Source organism: Anopheles funestus, chromosome 3RL (genome assembly GCF_943734845.2).
Source record: "Anopheles funestus chromosome 3RL, idAnoFuneDA-416_04, whole genome shotgun sequence".
NCBI lineage: Eukaryota > Metazoa > Arthropoda > Insecta > Diptera > Culicidae > Anopheles > Anopheles funestus.
In genome coordinates this window covers 18,193,909-18,214,364 of record NC_064599.1, presented here as the reverse complement: position 1 = coordinate 18,214,364, position 20,456 = coordinate 18,193,909, and the positions used below count along the sequence as shown (strand labels likewise).

The 20,456-nt window shown below is 40.1% G+C and overlaps 1 protein-coding gene across 13 annotated transcripts in view; it reads right to left on the bottom strand.

Annotated features, from left to right (window-relative positions):
- LOC125768586 (sodium-coupled monocarboxylate transporter 1) overlaps positions 1-20,456 on the bottom strand; it is a 43,899-nt gene that overhangs the window by 12,377 nt on the left and 11,066 nt on the right. For all 13 annotated transcript variants that reach the window (XM_049436456.1, XM_049436460.1, XM_049436458.1 and 10 more), the window contains 5 exons: positions 20,089-20,250; positions 8,834-8,949; positions 6,364-6,527; positions 5,268-5,463; positions 1,027-1,149 (listed from right to left, as the gene is read on the bottom strand). In XM_049436456.1, coding sequence (XP_049292413.1) covers positions 1,027-1,149; positions 5,268-5,463; positions 6,364-6,527; positions 8,834-8,949; positions 20,089-20,250 — 761 coding nt within the window. The remainder of the gene's footprint in view (positions 1-1,026; positions 1,150-5,267; positions 5,464-6,363; positions 6,528-8,833; positions 8,950-20,088; positions 20,251-20,456) is intronic.

Sequence of the window (20,456 nt, the reverse complement as noted above, 5' to 3'; positions counted from 1 at the left end):
GGGAAACGCAAAGGTACGAGTAGGTGACCCACAATTTTGTCACCCGAGTTTTACGACGGTCATCTATTTTCCTATTACTAGGGATAGTTCAATAGCTGATAGTGGTGATGGTGCGAGGTAAAGAGGTGCTACTAGCGAATAAAAAATCGGCAAAAAAGGCAACTTGACTTCAATCAATTCATTGACTTCCGTGACATTTTGTCACATTCTATCGAGGATGTGACGTATGTTGCTCTATTTCTATTTTATTTATTTTGCAGTTGTTAAAAATGTAAGTGATTTTTAAATTATTATTCAGTTTTAAATTATGTACCTAATTAAGAAAAAAGCTCTTTTTTTCGTTGTTTTTTTGTTTTCTCAAAAATTGAAATTTCAGGAATATCTGGCAGTAGTTCAAAATTAATTTATCGACAAACAATGAAGTGAACTCTGTGACCTGATGCAAATAGAGGGATGTTTAGCAAATCGATCGATCAATCAATTCGGTCAATCGATCGAAGTTTTATTGCAAACCTGAGAACTGGTTGATTTGAAAATTTTCTTAAAATCTCCACCAATTCAAGTGTTCTTCAATTAATCGAAATTACTGATAATGCAGGTCGCCAACGTGAGTAATTCTATTTGTTTTCCAGAAAAACATTGACAAATTTCTAACTTCAGACGAACTAATTGAACTAACTAACTTAGAACGAATATTTTTCTATTTAAAATAACCCCAAAAAAATACTTGTTTTCAACTTTCTGGGTAGTTATTTTCGCCTTGAAGTGAATTTATTTTTCTTTAAATAAATACATTATTTATTAAAGCAAAAACTCCCACTCTTATCATCTTCGGTACAACCCCAATTACCAACACGTCAAAGAAATTCCCATTAAACAGCACCAGTCTAACCGAAGGCATGAAACAAATTCATGAGCCTCGTCGAACATAAAGCACATAAAACTGGTGTGCCAATCTCGCGGTAAACGTATCAACATGTGAAAAGGTCATAATCATACAACGAAATTACGCCATCTACTACTTACCCCAGGGACATCCATTTCGCGTACAGTGCACCCTTCCCGTCCGGGATCTTTATTTCCATACCGGCCTCGAGCAAATCCTCGGATGCGACTGCCGCCAACGAGTTCAGTGCCGCTGCAACGGTGCTGCAAAGTGAAGCATAAGAAGAAAAGCATAAACATAAAAAGCGCATTGAAAGCTGTACCCGCCCCACTACATCACACCAGTAAAACCCTTACAAACTTGTGGCTACGATCCCCCGAAAAGGCCGACAATGTTCTACGCTCGATCGAGTATACAGACGCCACGGGGCCCGCAGTCTTAATTGTGCTGGAAATTGCTTCAATGTGAGGCACTTAATTGGAACCGAATTCTTCAACGGAGCGGGTTTTTGGGATCTATCGTACCAACCGGCCAAAGAAATGGTGCCAAATGCCATTCGTTCGCGGTCCAGGAAGAAGGTAAAATGTGGAGCTCACTGTTTCCTAGCGCTCGAACTCCAACAGACGTGCCGAGCGTGTTTGTTGGTGTGCGGATACGAGCTCCAAAATACGAATGTAATTATTATAACAACATAAAAGACAAGGCGCTATAGCGGCCGTCGACTTCATTCCGGACCCACTCGCCGCAGCAGCATTGCGGCAAGTGATAATGCGAAAAGGAAGTTTCACGACCACGACGACTTCCGAGAAGCTCTGCTCGAAGAAAGAACCAGCAACAACAACAAAAAACACAAAACCCTGAAGGGGATACTCCTGTGGCAAACTGTTTCAATTTCAGTTTTCTCATGCTTTCAAAAGACAGTTCTTGTGGATTCGCACACACACCACAGTCGAATGATGATGCACCCGAAAAAAAGCAGTTCCGGCACCGTCAGCTCGTTAGGCAGAAGTTATCGAGAGACCCGAGCACGAGACAGACAGAATTTTATTAGAATGTTAATTTTATTCCACCACACGAATGCGCGGACTTGCTAAGAACAGGGAGACGGGGGGAAGAAAAGCATAAGACACTTCACACCATAAGGAAGCTGCTGGCAAGCAACAGGGGGAAAGCGAACAAAGCGACGAGTGTTTAGTCACCGGAAGGAACTCGTAGTACTCATTCGCTGGCTTGTGTTCTGACAATCAAATTTGAAGTCGTTGTGCAGCGAGGACTTTCGGCTCGAACTGGATGCTTCTCTGTGGTGCATTTTTAGATCAACGTGCACAGCAAAACAGTGGATTGAAGGATTGATTTCATGCTTAATTTTAAAGTTGTTGTCAAATTTACACAAAAATGTTCAATGATTTGTTTAAAAAAATACCTTATACAGGTGTTATAAAAATTCTTAAATTTCACCATATTCTTCATTGAAGTAAGATAAAATATATGAAATAAATTATAAACGTCTCTTAGATTTTTTTTTGTAGAGTACAAAAACCAACCAATAAATTAATTAGTAACTCTATCAATCATCAGGAAAGAATGAAATTAAAATATGTTTCCATCGTGTTTAATTAGAAAAAAGAGACTTGTTAGAATGAATCACTCCAAACACTTGAAGCGAATGTTTGCAACAGGCAGCAGCCACAAAACCTATCAAACGATTTTTTTTAGTTGAAGGGAAAAACGCAACAATGATTAACAAGAAATGTTTCTCCCCATTGCTTGATTCCTTGGTTTTTATTGCTTTTTCCCCGTCAAGCGTACGACGTTCTAAAAATCAATTCTAATTCACTGGTGTACGGCACTTCCCGGAAAGGTCAGTGCACGTGTCCATTCCGTGATCCTTCAAATCCCACACTTTTGATGCGGCCAAATATCGTAAAGGCCGGCCACACACACACACAAACACCCTGGTAACTGGTAGAAAGTTTAATTTCTTAAGAAATTTTATTTTCCTCCACCTTCAAATCAATCCCAATTTTAACAACCGTTAACGAAAGCTACGCGCGCCGAAAGCTAACACACATTCGCCCACATCATGATGAAGCGTTTGAGCCGAATGACGAAGAAGGAGCAAAGCACAAAGGCAAACAGCTAGAATAAAGCACCATTATATCAGAGAGAGAGCAAAACAAAACAAAACAAAAAACTCTCCTTCATGATGGCGGTAGAGTCGTACCCGTGTACCAGAAGCTATAACCGGATGCCATACTTTTATGGTTGATCGTAAAGTTGATTAATCGGGTCTATTAAAAACTTATCAAACCTTCTCCTGTTTTGTACCTTTTTGGTTGTGTTTTGTTTTTTGTTCATTCATTTCCCGACCGGACCCGGGGATGACCGGGCAATAGGCGACTTTCGAAAGGCGTTCATCAAACGGCCATTCGCCTAAGATTAGTGTCTCAATCCAGCAGCTGCCCCAGTAAAACGAACAAAAACAGACATATTTCGCTGGAGGTGGCCCTGGATCATGGTACCCAGCATCGCTATCAAACCACTCCAAAGGGCTTTCCTGGATTTTTCGTGATAGGATGGAATGCTTTAACAGTGAAGAAACCACCGCCACGTACCACATTGGCGATGGCTTAGTAGCGATGATTAGTGTTCGGTCATCAGTGACCTAATGTTATGCTTTTTCATTACTGCGTCTACTGTGGCAAATGCTTCAGCTCTCAACAGCAGACATTTACACTTCCATTGCGTGGTGTTTCTCGGAATTGCCTACTACCCACTGCTGCGGGTTTCTGTTGCTGATTTAATGCGTCTCATTATCGATATTCGTCAATATCCGTTGTAATTGCCTAGCAGAAAGCTAACGAGGAGTAAAGTGAGCTATAGCTTATGCGTGCCTGGAGTGGGGTGGTAAATTAATTGAAGATTTTAGCCACAGAATGAGCAGAGCGGTTGGATTGATAGCAATCAAACAACATTTTAGTATTGAGGTTGCAGTACTAAAACATAAAAATTGATTTTATATTTTATGTTTTTGAGGTATGAGGTATGAGGTAGCATATGCGCGAATTTCTATCTATAAATAAAACATACATTTTTGCTTCAACATTCTCATATTTATAAAGAAGTTGGTTTAAGAGAACGTACATATAAACTAAAAATGATAACATGAAATTGATGTACACTAGGCAAAAAGTAACCACTTCATTCCAATCAAATCAATAATGATCACAACCCTATTTCGAAAGGTCATCAAAAATTACAAAACATAACACGCCATTAACCTCTGTTGATAACCTCACCTCAGGGCACCCATCGAATTGTGGAGTTCAACAGTGGATTTTTTTTGCTTTTTAAACAATGAAAACACAAATTAAACCAACACCATCATTCCCGGTTGGTTGAAGTGCTAATCCAATGGTCAGCAATTTGGTGCCTTGATTTGATTATTTCAACAACGTTCATCAGCAAACCATCAATGCATTTCAATTAGCCATTCGTACCTTATTGGCCAAAATCTAGCAAACGAAACAGAATGTAGACCATCAAATGTTGGTGGTTCTAACGCTTGCTTCGAACCGAAATTCCTAACCACGGCATTCCAACATCTACCAGTGATCGTGGTTACCGGCTGACCTGTACTTCATCGGGGTGGCCCTTTACAGCTGGCATGAAAACACACTAACCGTCGGTGCAAATGTATGCAACAAAGACAGACGCTATGCGCTGAAACATTTAGCATTTCGTAAATCGAATTGTGACAAGGTATTTTTGCTATCCACTGGCGATAATTAACCGTATCGGTTCACTTTGCCGCGAGGTGGCAAAACCATCATTCGAGAAGTGTCTGCAGCATACCAGCATATTGTCGTGCATATTTTCATTTGCCGATAAATTCCTGCTAACCCGTGGAGCTACAATTCCAGCTGCGGTTATTAACTGCTCTCACAGATTTATGCATTCCTGGGCTGTGAAGCTATATTTAGCAATCACTGTAGCGTTGTCGATAGGCAGTAATTTATTAGCTAATTATTACAAAACCTATGTGGTGTGTGTATACTTTTAATGATGATATGAAAGGAAGAAGTGTATGTTAAGCACGCTCAGCAACAGCTTAACGCTGAAATAAGCGCGTAATTCGCCACGAAGAGTGCTTAAATATTTTTTACAGTCAAAACGTATCTTTAGACGTTGCTCAGGACGTAGAAAACTATGCGGTAAAATGTATCATTCAAATAAATCTACCAATAGCATTGATAGAAATATACCAAAAGATCTTCCATCTGAACTACACACAAGATTATCAAAATTCTCTATGATTTGGTATTTAACAAATAACAATTGATAGTGTAGTAAGAAAAAAAATACCCCAAAACCCACTTACCCCAAGCTGGCTGCAAATATACCGGCCACAAATATGCCCGCCATACATTTGATATGTCCGAACACATCCATCACGTAGAACGGCAGCAGTTGATCCTTGGCCGTGATCTGGCCCACCGCCAGCGGGTCACAGTCGGAATAGTGTGCGAAAGTCATCAATCCCGTGTAGAAGTTCATCAAAAACACCGCAATCAATCCTGCAAGCGATAGGGAAAGGTATGATCAAGCAAAATCGCCCTCCAAAGAAAACAACCTCAACAAACATAACCCCAATCTCGCTGTCCGGAAGCTGGAAATGAAATTAAAGTAAACCGACAAATAACGAAACCATGCCAAACGGAAGTAAGGAAATTTGAGAAGGAAAGTGCACAAAATATACGAAACTAATCGAACGGTTTCCATTTGCGCAAAACATATCAATTAGATTGACTTATACGTTTGTCCGGATCGCATCCAAAGCGAGTACCGTGCGACAAGATTAGTTTAGTTTTTGGTAAACAACTCCAAACAAACAACAAAATTTTATTTCGAGTTCTTCTTCTAACATTTAATTAACTTTGACCAAATACGACCAATGATTGGGCAGCGACCAGAGGGGTAGAATATCTATGCTAACCACAAAACCATACACCGATCGCTTGAAACCGGAGGAAGTTTCAAAAGTTTTTATTTTTTCCCGTTCGTATGTTTGGTCAATGTGCTTATTTCCTGTTATTTTAGTTATTTTTGGTTGATGGAAATTTCATAGGAAAAAATTGATTTTTTTTTTTCAAGTACTACCCGTTCCGTAGATGGTTTTCCAAACAATCATTGATGAGCAAATGTAAACCAGTTTCAACTAGACCTACTCTTCACTGTAACATGTTCGATGCTGGCGTATATGTACTCCACTGATGCAGAGATTCATCAAAAACAAACTTTAAACTACTCAACAACATGCATCACGCACACAGCCAACGTAGTCACAAATCAAAAACAAGAGATCTTCCGTTCCGTAACAACAAAAAAATCGTTTCGTCCGTTGATGACCACCCGTTGGTAACAGCGAAATACAACAACAAAAATAGGAGAGAAAAAACCATCACCTCAGCACTTACCGATCAGCGAAAAATAGAGTGCAAGTTTGGCCGTTTTCAACGATTTTAATGACATGCATTTTTGAACGGACGCCTGATTGGTGCAGAACATTGAGGTCCAGTAGAAAAAGCCACCGATGATGACGGAAAACACCGAATGCCGGGTCGTCGGATCCGGATCGAAGCTGTCGTACGGGTTTGTTGCGTGTGTGTGTGTCCCGTTGTGAAGCGTTGACGAGCATGATGAAGGGTTTGACCATGAGCAAGAGCAAAAAAAAAGAAAACAAAACAGAAAAACCAAAAATCGCACGCCATCATGAAGATTCGTTGCAGTCACAATTCATCACCATATATATATGTACGGTCAGAACCGGGCGGGTAACATGAAACGAACGGTATGTATGTGCCCGTAAGTTCCACAGTCGTTGCGTCGTTTTAACGAAGAGATTGATGTTTTTCGTGTTTATTTTGTTTCGCCATCAAGTTGCACCATCATGGGGTTTGTTTTCAATTGTTCAGTCAAAAACAACATTGTCGTAGCGGGTGATGGCAAGTTCGAACACGTTCCGTACGGTGGTTTGCGATGCCCATCAGGCAAGTGTTTTTGGGGACCGAAAAGATGATAAAATTCGATAAACATCCAAAAATCGGTCCAAAACGATCCATTAAGTAGCAATTGTTTCGGTAGGAGGTGAAAGTAAAATCATGAAAATAAAGAAAAGAAATAGTACACAAAACATAAGTACCCAGGAAGTAAGACAAATTAAAATTAAAAAAATAAATATTTAATGTAATATCAGGAAATACAAATAATTAAAAAAAAAGGCAGACAAAACATATTTTGTGGTATAAAATAGAAAAACAAATAAAACAGTTAATAAATGAAATGGATTCAGAAGACACTAAACAAGATACAGCAATAATAATTCTTATAAAAAATTTCATAATTGTAGAAATAATTGAGTCATTAACAACCATGGAACATACGACCATGGAGATAAATGGACATAGATGCATACTATCATATATGTAAAGAGAACAAATTTCAAACCGCAAACGAAAAGCTCTTGCAACCGGGCTGCTACATCGCGAGCATCAAACGTTTGAAAGCAACAAAGGCTTTTCTCGAATCATGTTGCTACATGTACTTTTACGCTGGCCCACTCATCACTGCAGTGGTTTTCATGTTCTCTCTCTCTCTCTCTTTCTTCTCTACAATCCCGACTCCTGTACAAAACATCATACAATTTGGCATCACTGATGAGCTTTTTCGAGGCTGTTTATCGTTTGCTTCAATCGAATCGCCTATTGCGAAAGTACAAACCGAAATTCCCATCGGTCCAAAAACCGATGGAGGCGCCTGGTCGTTCACACAAACACATACACAAAAAAGCAAATTATGTGCATAATTAATATTTATGAACTTCCGCACACAGCTTTCAAAACGGCTTTTCCTCTGTCTCTCGTTCATACTCAGCGCTTTTCTTTACTACGGTCACTGTCGAGTGATGGTGACGATGACGACGGCAGCCATATCTATGACGATGAAAATGTGTGCGCACAATTCGTGTGATGCGATCGACTGCGACACAACACGATACCGGCCGGGACACAACAGTACCGAATTCACGAGAGGAAATATTTAATAAAAACAAATACACCACAGCGGCAGCAAAACTGCTGAGATGCAGTACGTGAGCGCACCAAACCAGAAACACAAGAAACAACAATTGCTTGAATAAAACATGATGCCCATTCCGGGGAAAAGGTAAAGGAGGGCGATGCCGGGCGATGGGCGTTAGGTGCGATGATAAAATTTTCACCCACTACGGATAAAAACCTTCAAGTAGCGTGTAGTACGCTATTGCCAACCGCGCTCTTTCGTTCGTAGAGCGAACCGAGTGGTGGCTCAAGGGTCGGACAGAAGAAATGCTTTTCGCATAAGGAAAACGTGAACGAGAAAAATGTAATAAATGAAACACTAAGGGTAAGCCAAGCGATTGTACACATAAGTGTTTGCATTATCAACATCTTCCGTGAGGTTAACAAAAGAGTTCTTCTCGCATTGTGTGGAAATGACACGAGGGATTGTTAAATAAAACATTCTTCAAAGGAAATTAATTGAAAAGTGAAATTACAAATAATTCCATATTGTCTCTCAATTCAGTTGAGGCACCAACTTAATTTTTATGTATTCTTAATTTTTTATTAAACAAAACAAAACCAAGCGCATAAACACCCAAAGGTGCTTTTTTGTTACATACTGATGCAAACAAGTATTTTGAAAGCTTTCACTTGCACTTTATAAAGTGAATGCATACATCTAACCATGAAACACCAACACATAAACACAGAAACATAGTTTAAATACACACTTTCTCCCTTTGGTTTATGCACTTTACTGGAACTACTCTTGACCGTGCGAGGAAACGATGCGTAACAAAAAAAGAGCGAGAAAATAATGCAATTTTTAATTAAAAGTGAAACTTACTTGAAAAATTCAATCCTTTCGTGTTCCGCCGCACGACTAAACACCTCGGACAGTCCGGCCGAGTAGTGTGTACCGAGCACGAGTATTAGTATGAGCGAAAGCAGCAACACAAAAGCCTAAAGCGAGAAAAAAGATAGTTAAAAAAAAAAGTTTTATAAAACCAATACAGTTTACGTTTTAGCGGGGTTTGGTTTAAGGATACAAAAAGGCGGAAAAGATCCACTCTTGACTATTCTAACATTTTCATTTTATCGCCTCACATTTATTACCTCAGCTATTTCTTCTTCCGTGCCACACAATTCAATAGATGAAAAACGATTCGAAACATAAACACACAAAAGTGCTGCTGACAGTTTTTGATTCGATGAGCACGAAATCGGGCGAACATAGATTAACTAGACAATCCTTTTCCGGTTTTACTCCCCTTTAGTGTTTCGGCAGCGGATAAAACTTCATCTCAGCGATAAGAGATCTGAACCGTGCCACCCCTTTTCCCACCTCACCCACTTCCTGGTTTACGACATCACCAGTTACGCCATTATGTGCTCATGGAATTTTCTTTCCCACCGCCAAATTCGCTTTTTAACAACGTTCAAATAAGCTGTTCCGGACAATCGGAGCCAAGTTTTGTCAACACGGGCATTCGGTAAACATTGCACCAAAATGATAAATGATATCTTCTTACTCTTTTTCTCAACCTCTTCCTCTTCCATCACGCTTCCACATCAGTAACATCTGCCACCGCCCGTTCGGCGATTCAGTGTCCCCCGCCCCAAAAGGCGTAAGCTCTTTGTCTAAAATTTTTCCCGAACGGAAGTGAAAGCATTCAATTAGGAAGAAACCGTCCACTGGGACTACTGCCTTCCATACCTTCCCACCAGAGCACACAAGTTCATTCAGATAATAATAATGTTACCAAAAAAAAAAACAAGTCAAAAGTCCACACTGGTGTCAGCTATTTCCCAACAACAAACCAAAAAAAAAAAACAGAAGAAAAATTGACATTGTCCGCCACATTTCGGGAGACATTCCTGACGCGAAACCTATCGCTCCAACGAAACGAAATGTTCCGGCACCATACTCCACCGGGAACGGGGGGAATAGCGGACAACTCAGTTCTCGTTTTTTTTCTCACTTTCCCTTCGTACCATATCATCGTATCCATCATCACGAACCTTCATGGGAAGTAACCAGCGCGGGAGGGTTTAGGGCAAACAATAAAACTTTCTAAATCACGTTTCAATTTCGTTTTCCCATTACTTCCCACCACTCGGGCGGCTTTTTGGCCAGCGGTTTGATTTTCACGAATCCTTTTTAAGCGTCGCTTCCGTTAATCTAACCAGAGCTGTGGGCGGTACAAAATGGCACGATGGATATGGAATGTTTGACCGGCTTCGTTTTGGGTGATTTCCATTTTTCATAGATTCCACCCAGTGTGCGAGACATCCGGACAAAAGTTATGCCCTCGGGGTGATCAAACATGGGAACGAGCCCGGCCTGAGATGGATCGACGAAATTTTCATTCGCGACAGCTGGTGTAATGAATGAGTGATCAGTTTGATTTTTATCCCGAACGGAACATTCTTTAATTTATAACCATCTTTACTTTTACTTTAAATTTTTTAAATAAGCATTAAATTTAAGATACATTTGAAAGGAATGAATAAATGAACAAATGAATATTAATTATTTTTTCATTGTTTGTACACAAATGTCAACCACTTTTTCAAAGTTTTCTTTAAGTAAAACAAAATCTCAAAGACTGCAGTTTCAGTCAAAGTCATATCAATGCAATGTTAAAGTTCATAACAAAGCAAAACTTACTTCGAATAAAAGTTCATTCTAGCATAAGGTTGCATTATTCACCACAAAGGAATATCCTTATGGTTTTCTTGGACATTCTGAAGGTCATTTGGAAGCAATTAAAGAGACCGGAGTATTGTCGTTTTTCATAGTTTTTCTTTTAGTGCTTCAGGATTTTTTCTTGTTAAGGTATGTTTATTTGCTAGCTTTTAATACTTGCTTTATAATTTGCAAACTTAACAGTGAAGGGGCTGGTGTAAATGGTAACAATTATGGAAAAATCTTTAAAAAGAATGAAAATTCGTATTATTTCTATTTGAATAAATAAAATAAAGTATACAATACACTTCCCACAAAATGAAAAGCAAATAAGAATAATAATCACGTTGCGTATTTCCACCCGTATATTTTGCAGAAAACGAAACAACAACAAACCAGAAGAAATATAAACAAATCTTTTGTACTATTCCGACTCCTTTTTCCATCCGGAAAGGGATGTAAATTTGCCTACCACACCTCCATTTCACATGTACAAACGATTTAACACCCGAAATCTGCCACCGTAGAAGACTGAATGGTATGAAAAACCAAAACAACAATGTTCGCACCTAACGCCCCTTAGGTTTTTTGTCCATCTTTTAGTGTTTTGTTTTGTTCGGCAAATGCTTTTGTTTTATCCCTTCACAGACGCATCGGCATTGGAGAAGCCGGAAATCGACGCCGAAATAACACACCATCAAACAACACAAAAGGGTGGCACAAAAGTGACAATAAAACAGGCGCCAAAAACTTACAACAACATCAACAACAGAACAACACACAAAAACCATTCCTCTAACACTGTGATGACATCACAACGGTGTCGGTGTAAACACAGCCAGATACAAAGCAAAACAAAAAAACACACAACCCACCGAATGCTTCCTTTTATGCGCAGCACTTTCTTATTTATTATCATATTATCATCTTCTGGCGGTGGGTAAATATTCATCGTCACTTCCTGTCAAAGCTGTGTAGCAAAAACCAAACCCCGGCCAGGCCGTTAGTGGGGAATGGTTTTATTTTTGTTGCTACAGTAATCATTGCGCAGAAAAACGAAATGAAAAACAAGAATGTAATAGCAAAAGGAAGTTCATCTGTTTTTTTTTGTGTTGGCATCATACGAAGAAAAAGCATGTTTACTATTGCTATGCCTTACTGATGGTACTTTATGCTGTATATTAAATTACTATGTTTAATGTACAGTGATAATCATTGGTAACTTCATTATTATTTTTCTTCACTTAGCGCATTTTGTTAAGGTTATTTTGTACGGATGAGTTGAAGGTTGTGATTAAGGAAACATAATACCAAAACCAAAAAAAAGTTTTTTACATGTTAAAAAAGTACATTAACGAGGAAAAAAACTTTATAATTTAAATTATTTTCCCTTTTTGTGACTTAAGCTGAAAATTGAAATTCGTTTTCAAAAAAAAAAAAAGAAATAATCACAAAAGGGTAAATGGCTTAAAAGCCGGTTCACATTCTCCATGTTACAACATGCCACTCACTACACTCTTCAGCTAATATGCTACTAAACTTCAATCTACGTGATCTAATTTCTCTCGATATCAAGACATTGTGTGACACACCGGTGAAACATTCAATCTGTTTCTATAAAGCTCTAGCCCGATTGCGCCACACTACGTCTCACGAGACAGCCAACGTATTCGGTAGAGTAAATCGATTCAGGAATTAAGAATGACATATACTTTTCTTCTCTTTTCTTCGTGCAATGCGCACGCGATTGGTGTAAGACTAATCAGACAATTCCCGCATCGTAGACAGAATATTTTCTATTAAGAAAAGCCAAACGATATTCTCTACGGGACAAGATCGTCAGACTGTCGCGTTTAGCACAAAACCACACATGCACACACATACATGTACGTTCAAATCGTTTGATTGTCATCCGAATGGGATGAAAATCCCGCTCGAAATGGAGAGTAACGTAGGGTCCCCTTCCTACCGGCGTGCGGGAAATTGAGGAAGCACCAATCTGGCAATGAGTTGGTACGCCACCGTCCCACGGCAACTGCCACTCTACCGATGCTGGCAGACATTGTACTGAAATTCAGATTTCCGCTCAACAATTCGTCGCTTCACGTCTAAGACCGTGTGCGCCGACATAATCCTCACATCCGGAATCGATTACTCCCAAGCACACATCCTACGGTACGGATGAAGTAGCTTTGAAGTTGACAACAATTCCCGTGTCGGGCTGAAGTCTTCGAATTGAAAGTAATTTTACGTGAGTGCTTTAGGAGCTTTGGCGCGGATAGGAGGTGAACGGGTAACGATTCCTTGTTTGGGGAAAAATCTTTCGCTAGCGTCAGGCTCAATGCAAAGGTGCACATGTACGGCAGCTTCGAATTGGTCGTAAAGCGAAGTATCTATCGCAAAGTAGCAGCCGTTGCTGTTCTACTAGGAATATGTTACACTTTCTTGCCATACCACGACCGAATAAAACTACCACGAAAGTGCCAAAGAACCCATCGCCTACTGATAAAGATGGATTGATTTAGTTTTTAGCACGCTTTACGGTTCACTACATCCTGGGAGAATGAATTTTCTAGTACGCCATTCGATAGCCTAAATAATGGGGGACAACGTAACTGGTAATTCGTATCCTTCACATATTCGCGTACAAACGCGTACAAACGTTGAAAATAAGCTCTTAATTTCCAATGTACGACATCCAACATACATTCAACAATAGACAAAATTCCTGATTTAAATTCTGATGAATCTTGCTACAAATAAGCAACAACTGATCAATAAAAGAATATTAGACGTTTGGAAATATTGACATCGACTATACATCTTTCTCCCTACACTTTCGCCTAACAGAATGCAATTTGCATGACAAAGGTTTATTTTTTAATCTTTAGTTATTTTTTAGATATTGAAACCCGGCGCACTAATAATGTATTTTAGACATTGAAACATTTTAAATTTATTTAGATTGAATTTATTGTAAAATTGTTTCATGTGTTTAGCTACAGCGTTAACTACAGCATAGAGGCGACGCTTCCGTTTGGTAGCATTCCACGAAAAACCAGATTTCACACAAATCAAAACCTACGATTTGCATAATTCGCTTTGCCTCTTTACCACCCGCCAATCAACACCAGCACCGTTGTGAAATGTAATCATCTTCACAAGTAAACTCATCACCGATCCACAAAACCCTTCAAAAATGTCCGTACGGTTGCTCCCCATGCTGAGAAGCGAACGACAACGACAGAGGAGCATCAACGGACGAACGAGGCTTATCGAGAATTCTGCATAAATCTCACCTCAAAGAGCGTGCTATCAGCGGAGGCAGGAGCAAAGCGAACGAACCTGGGGTTTCGTCGGTTACAGAATTATGCTGAAACGAGCGATCATTCCTGACGTCCTCATGATTGCTGCAAAAATGGTGGGAAATTTTCTCCCAACCCTGTGAGTTTATAGATTCTCCAAATGGAGAAGGCAAAGAGGGAAAAAAACCTTCGGCCAGAACCAGATGAAGCAAACTCTTATCTTAACTGCACCAAGTCCGTGCAGCAAACGGCTTCATCTTAAAAGGAAGAGGTTTTGCATAGTGCTAGTACCATAGCTATACTGTAGCCGATAACTTTTAACTAGGAGGAAAGGAAATTTCAAATGAAAATATATCATGAATGACGTAAAAGATAAACAGTGTAGCAAACAAAACAAAACCAGAAACACTTGCGAACAGCATCACGGCTGACCAAATTGCGCAGTAAAGTAGCTTAATTTTCATTCCCAAACGAAGAACACATAGCAGCGAAGAATATACTACTTTACCAACCGACCAGCAACAATGCGCCAAACAACTACATCACATCAGTGAGCGCACACGTTATGATTTTACAAACAGTTCATATTTTTCATCGGCTTTCTAGCGTTACGAGCGTTTGCAGGGAAGCACACTGCCGTATCATTACGACATGCCAGGAAAACGAACATTCGTTTTTTTCTTTTTTTTTTGCATTCCCAAAGCATCACGATACCGCTGGAGCCCATTTTTTGCGAGAATAAAAAAAAACACCCCAGAAAATCAAGACTTTGATTGCACGGTGAACATCGAAACGAGCTGCTTAGGAATGATTGACTCGCGCGAGTGACTGAACGCTTTCTTTCTTTCACGCCGTAGGGAGCAAAAACGATTCCATAAGTTGACGGAAGGAAATAAATTTTCCACTACATTCCGTTCCTTTTTAAAGCCCGTTCGATGGTTTGCCAGGTTGGGCGGTTTTTGGGACCGGCAGGATGACAAAAGAGTGGAAATGCCTCCGGAATGCTTTGACAGGAAGGCGCTTGCAAATTTACAACCTCACGCCTCGAGGGAACTGCCAGACGGAAACCGGGCCTTCACTTTCCCGGGGAAAATTTATTCAAATTCGTCATATTGGATGGTCCCGTGGTTTTACGCGGAACCGTGAGAAAAATCAACCATCGTTCGCTACCCATTTCCATATGACTGATTGCGATAATCGGATACCGTTTGTCAGGCCAGCCGTCGGCAACATTCCTCGGCACAAACTACAACCGCGAAAAGAGTCGCGTTTTTGTTTCGATGGTGGATAAAAAAAAATATATTGCTCTCCATATCACGGCTGGAAGTCAGCTACATGGGACAATTCATATCATACTTTGTCAATTTTAGCATTGGCGCGATTTTAGTTTTTTGCCAAGAAGGAACTGATTTCGTAGAGGAAATGAGCCTACAATTGGGGTGTTACTCAATTTTTCTTCCTTTCGAAATGTGAAAAATCATCATTAGATTTATCTTCCGTTGTAGATGAATTTTTTACCTGTTAGTTGTTAATAAAAGAAATGAGAGAGAATATTCAATCAAACTTAATTTAGTGTTTCAATAACTAAAGAAAGAACGATTGCAGTCCACTTAAAACTTTAAGAGATCCTCAATGTGTTTTTAGTTGCATACATTTAGGCTTAATTTGAGTAGTTTATCCTAGAAAATTAAGATTAAGTAAACAAAACACAATTTGTTTACTTAATGTTTTACTTATAATCGAGTTCTAAGGTATGCTAACACCCTCGTTTCCATAATAGAATCAACTACCGATGTTTTAACTGAGGGTTGATGATTAAAATCCATATATTGCATAGCTTTAGGCGATCAAACTCGAAAGTTGCTGTTGCGAAACACACAAGCTTGACAAACAAATATAAAATAAATGATCGTCAAGCAAATATGATAAATCTACAACGAACTATGCTAAAAAAACATGAAACAAATTTTCCTTGCTGAATTTTCCAGCAAATCGATATTTATTTATTTCCTCACTCCCTAATCTATTGAAATTCAAACTCATCTTTATAATTTTTTTAAACAAATTGCTTGATGCTGTGTATTCCAAAGAAAAATCAAAAAGGGGAAAAAATCCAACCCGCTGTTTACACATATTTATGAAGCCAAACACTGGGGACTGATTTTTTTTTTGTGACGCAAGCACGCACCATGGCAGTTGAGTTATAGGATCGTGTGTATGTGTGTGCGTATGCAAGCGCCAAAAGCAAACTTCCTTTCTCCATTGCTTTAAATGTTCCTCTCTATCAGGTACTCTCGGAACGCAACGCAATCGTGTGTTTCACACACAGGTCGTTTAATTCCTTTGAGAGCTCCCCGTTTCGCTAGCGTGTTCTAGCCACCCTTGCAGCCACTTGTTGCCGGTACCGAACATTTTACGTACGCAAAACAATCTTCAAACATACGTGTCTGTGCACCATTTCCACACATTCCTTTCGTTCTTCCCACACACGGGCTCCTCATCACCAGAACCAATAACATTAATGTCACGCTATTTATCTTCATATTCTATACAGGTGAGATTACACTCATCTGTTCACTTTGCAATCTAACTTTGCCTATTTTTTTCCAACCTTCTTTTCCCATTTGTTGCTTCGGTTGGTGCCACTCACCGCACATCAGCGCTGAATTTTGCAGTGAAACAATGTCGCACCCTAAATTCCGTAACCAACTTCAACACGCGCCCGGATTCACAGCAAAGCGATGAAAAAAGCTATGGCACGTGGTTTCAATTGCAAAATTTTCCCTCCCTAACCTACATTATTTTGACAGACAAAAGCCCTCTATCGTGTGCGGTTGGAGTTGGGCGGTTTGTTGAATTTTTCAGCCTTCCGGACCGGTCTGCACACTTCACAAACTACGACACAAACCACCACCAACCCTCGGGCTGGTCTGTTGCAAGAAATGTCCGTGAAAGAAACAATAAATTTCCATTAGGTTTTCTGGGCGTCTTACGCAAATGGTAACGTTTACTTCGCTTCCTTTCACATCGAACGCGCTCGGTTGCTGCGGATGGAGACGCATGGTGGATCACGAATGGAGACGTCTGGTGAATCATGGATGGAGACGCCTGGTGCTCGAGCTTTGTGTTGTGAAAATATTTATTCCCCCCGTCACTGTCTCTTAACCCAGCCACAGATTAGCATTACTCTACCAGTGACTTCACACGCAGCCATGATACCACGTTTAGCCAATACACAATTTCGTACTGAAACGAAGACATTCCCAAACCAGATCCGGGGATCATGGAAGCACAATTTTATCATGCCCGAACTTCTGGTAGACGGATGCTAATGAATGCATAATTTGTCTAATTACAACCACCAGCAGTACCGCAGCAATTCGGCACAGAACAGAACAACCAGCGTACAATGGTATAATTCCCAAATTATGGAATAAGCGGCGACGGTTTCAATTGTTACCGATAGAACGACCGCAGCTACGTTCTACCACCGGAAAGAAGAATGAAGCTTTTTTTTTGCTTTTTTTGGGGAAAACACTTCCCGTCGTGTTAAGTATAACTTCGATACGAACGTTGAACTGAACCCCAAAGTACCCCAGGGGAGTATAATAATATTAGGCTTTCACGGGTTCGGGCCACCATATGATATCACACACAAGCTACACTTTACACCGAGAAGCTTTAGCATACTGGGGTGATATTAGCAGCACAATAAATGGCAGAAATGGATGTGTTTATTTGTATCAAATGAGCCAAAAGCACTCCTGGCACTGTTTGCGACTAATCGAATTCAATTTGAGCTGTGGCAACCATTTGCAAAATTCCTACTTTTTTAAGTAAAAACTTTACACTTTTGCGTGAAAAGCTGTCAAGCAAAACAGAAAATTGAAGTGGTACTAAATAAGTAATTTTTGAGTTCAACTTGGTCGTTCAAGTTCTACAAAAAGAAATTTTTCTAGAAAGGTTAAAATACACTTAGACGTGACAACTCTCTATTTGAAAATTTATATCTTAAGCTAAGGAGCGTCTATCTAAATTCTTATTTTTTCAGGTCCAAACATAATGTGTTCTATTAATAATAAAAAAAATAGCTCTAAATGAAATCCTGGTACAATTTGATTAAAAACATGATTTAAAGCGGAATCAAACCAGCGAACGGTTGAACAAATATTAAATGTCAGTTGTGATAGGAAAATAAATCAATTAATCTTTTAAAAACTTCCCACCGGCAACTGAAACTATTTTTTTTAAACTCCCCTTTCCAGTAAGCACAAAACGAACCAACCAACATCTGACAGAAAGTGTTGCCTTTTGTCCCAATTTGCTGGGATAAATAATTTGTTTTCTGCTGTCACGATGTCACGAACGCTAACAGTCGGTGTAATTGTCAGTGAATGGAAAGCAAATCTTTCATTCACAACGGCAACAACAGCAACAAAACTACAAAAGAAACGAGAAAGCCAAGCAATATGCAAATTGCTTTCCACTTTGCTTTTCGGTGCCGTACCATTCACAAAACACACCCGTGTGTAACTTGTTGTTTAATTTGAAATTGTTAAACATCACGCTATACAAGCAATCAAAGCAAAGTTTGCTTTATTGTACTGATGGAAAATCCTTCCATTCCCAGCGTTGCGCCATTACAACGACGACTCATGTGCTGCCTTTTGGTGCGGACACTTAAATGCGGCGCTTGCCTTGTATCACGCTGCTGAGCTTTCCGTTTTTCTCTTCTTCCGAGTTACAGCAATCTACGAGAATGGCTTTGTTTTTGTTTGTTTCCGCGTAAGATTGAGATTTTGTGCTTCGGTGCAAGAAAGCACCTTGAAGAAGTGTCTCCGGATCTGGATACTTTTTCTATTTAAAAATTCACCAGAATCATCGGAGCTTGACGATACGAGCGTGGAAGGCAATACCAGCAAGAAGCGAAGATGTAAAGTAAGATAAAACATACACACGGAAAAGAGGGGAGAGAAAAAAAACAATGTACGTATAAACATAAAAGCTCTTAAGCACTCGTCAAGCGTCTGCAAAGACAACACACACCTACACACCCACACATCCACACATAATCTGTCTTTCTAAGTGAGCAGTGTGTCGGGCCCATCATGCAACAGGGCTATGGAGCTCTTCATTACAATGTAATCCTATCATTGGACGACAGCTTAGCCATCCTTCTTATCGGCACTCGGTGCTGCAAACCAAACCTTAGCGTGGTGTTCCGGCGCGCCGTGGCTCTATTCCGATCTGTAACGTTTCTTTTCCTCCGCCCTCCCCTTCCATCCCCCTACCTTCATCCTCTGAAATCTTCAACTTTTTTCCCTTACGAGTGAGATTCTGTTCAAGCGCAAGAAAGCTCAAACTGTGCGGAATTGTTCCTTTGCTGATCTGTTTGTCTTAGAGCTTCCTGACTGGCGTCGTCAGACCAGTGACAATCTACCTTTCTCCCACGGATAAGAATCATACCCGCACCATTTTCAATGGTTGTTGTCGGATTGAGGAAATAAATACTGTCGGGAGGCAAAACACAAGACAAGCCAATGACACAAGACAATGTAATAAACTGCAATGAAGTCTTGCCGTGTGGCACCCATCTAGGGCCCTGGGTGAAACGATGGCAAAAGCGAACGTGACATTGTTTTGCCGAAGATAATACGACAAACCCGGGCAAACAAAAAAGGAAATGAGAAAAGTAAAAGAAGCTGTGAATGCCTGCGGGCATTCCCCGTGCTTGACAGTGTTTTGTTATATTTTGTACTAAATGCTGTTTCTGCTATTTTGCTCCTTTCTTTCCATACGTACATGAGTACATTTTGCTTGACGACTTGCTGCAGATTGTTTGGGTGCGTTACAATGAAAGTGGAAAATGTGGCCCGGAAGTTCTTACCGGTGAACCTGCCATAAGTGTGCATTGTTCGCCTTTAAAGAAAACATCCAGTTCCAACCAACTACACCCATACACACATTACTGAAACTCTCCACACACAAACGAACGCTCGTACATCCGATGTACGATGATCCTTTACACCGATAGTCCATTAAGCAGCGACAGCAAATGAGTGTAAAGGGTGGAAAAAAAAGCAAGAAAACACGAGCACGGCAACTCACCTGGAACGTATCAGCGATAACGACCGCCTTCATGCCACCCTGAGACGAGTAGAAGATGCACACAAAGTAGATCAAGACGACGGCAATGTACTTGTTCAGACCTGTTGCTTCCGAGAGGGCGATGGCAGGTGCCAAGACGGCTACCGACGTGTAGAACAGCATCTGTGAAGAAAACGAGAAAAGGGGGGAGAAAAAAATATCATGAGCTTGTAGGACTGGGAAAAACCGTACAGTACCATAACACAACCCAACATAGAACTGGAGAACTGGGAGAGCTGTATGTCGCAGGTACTCCAACATATATAAAACATCCGGACCAACAATAATGGGAACGTACTACTAAGGCTCAACCGAGCAGAGTCCTTCCT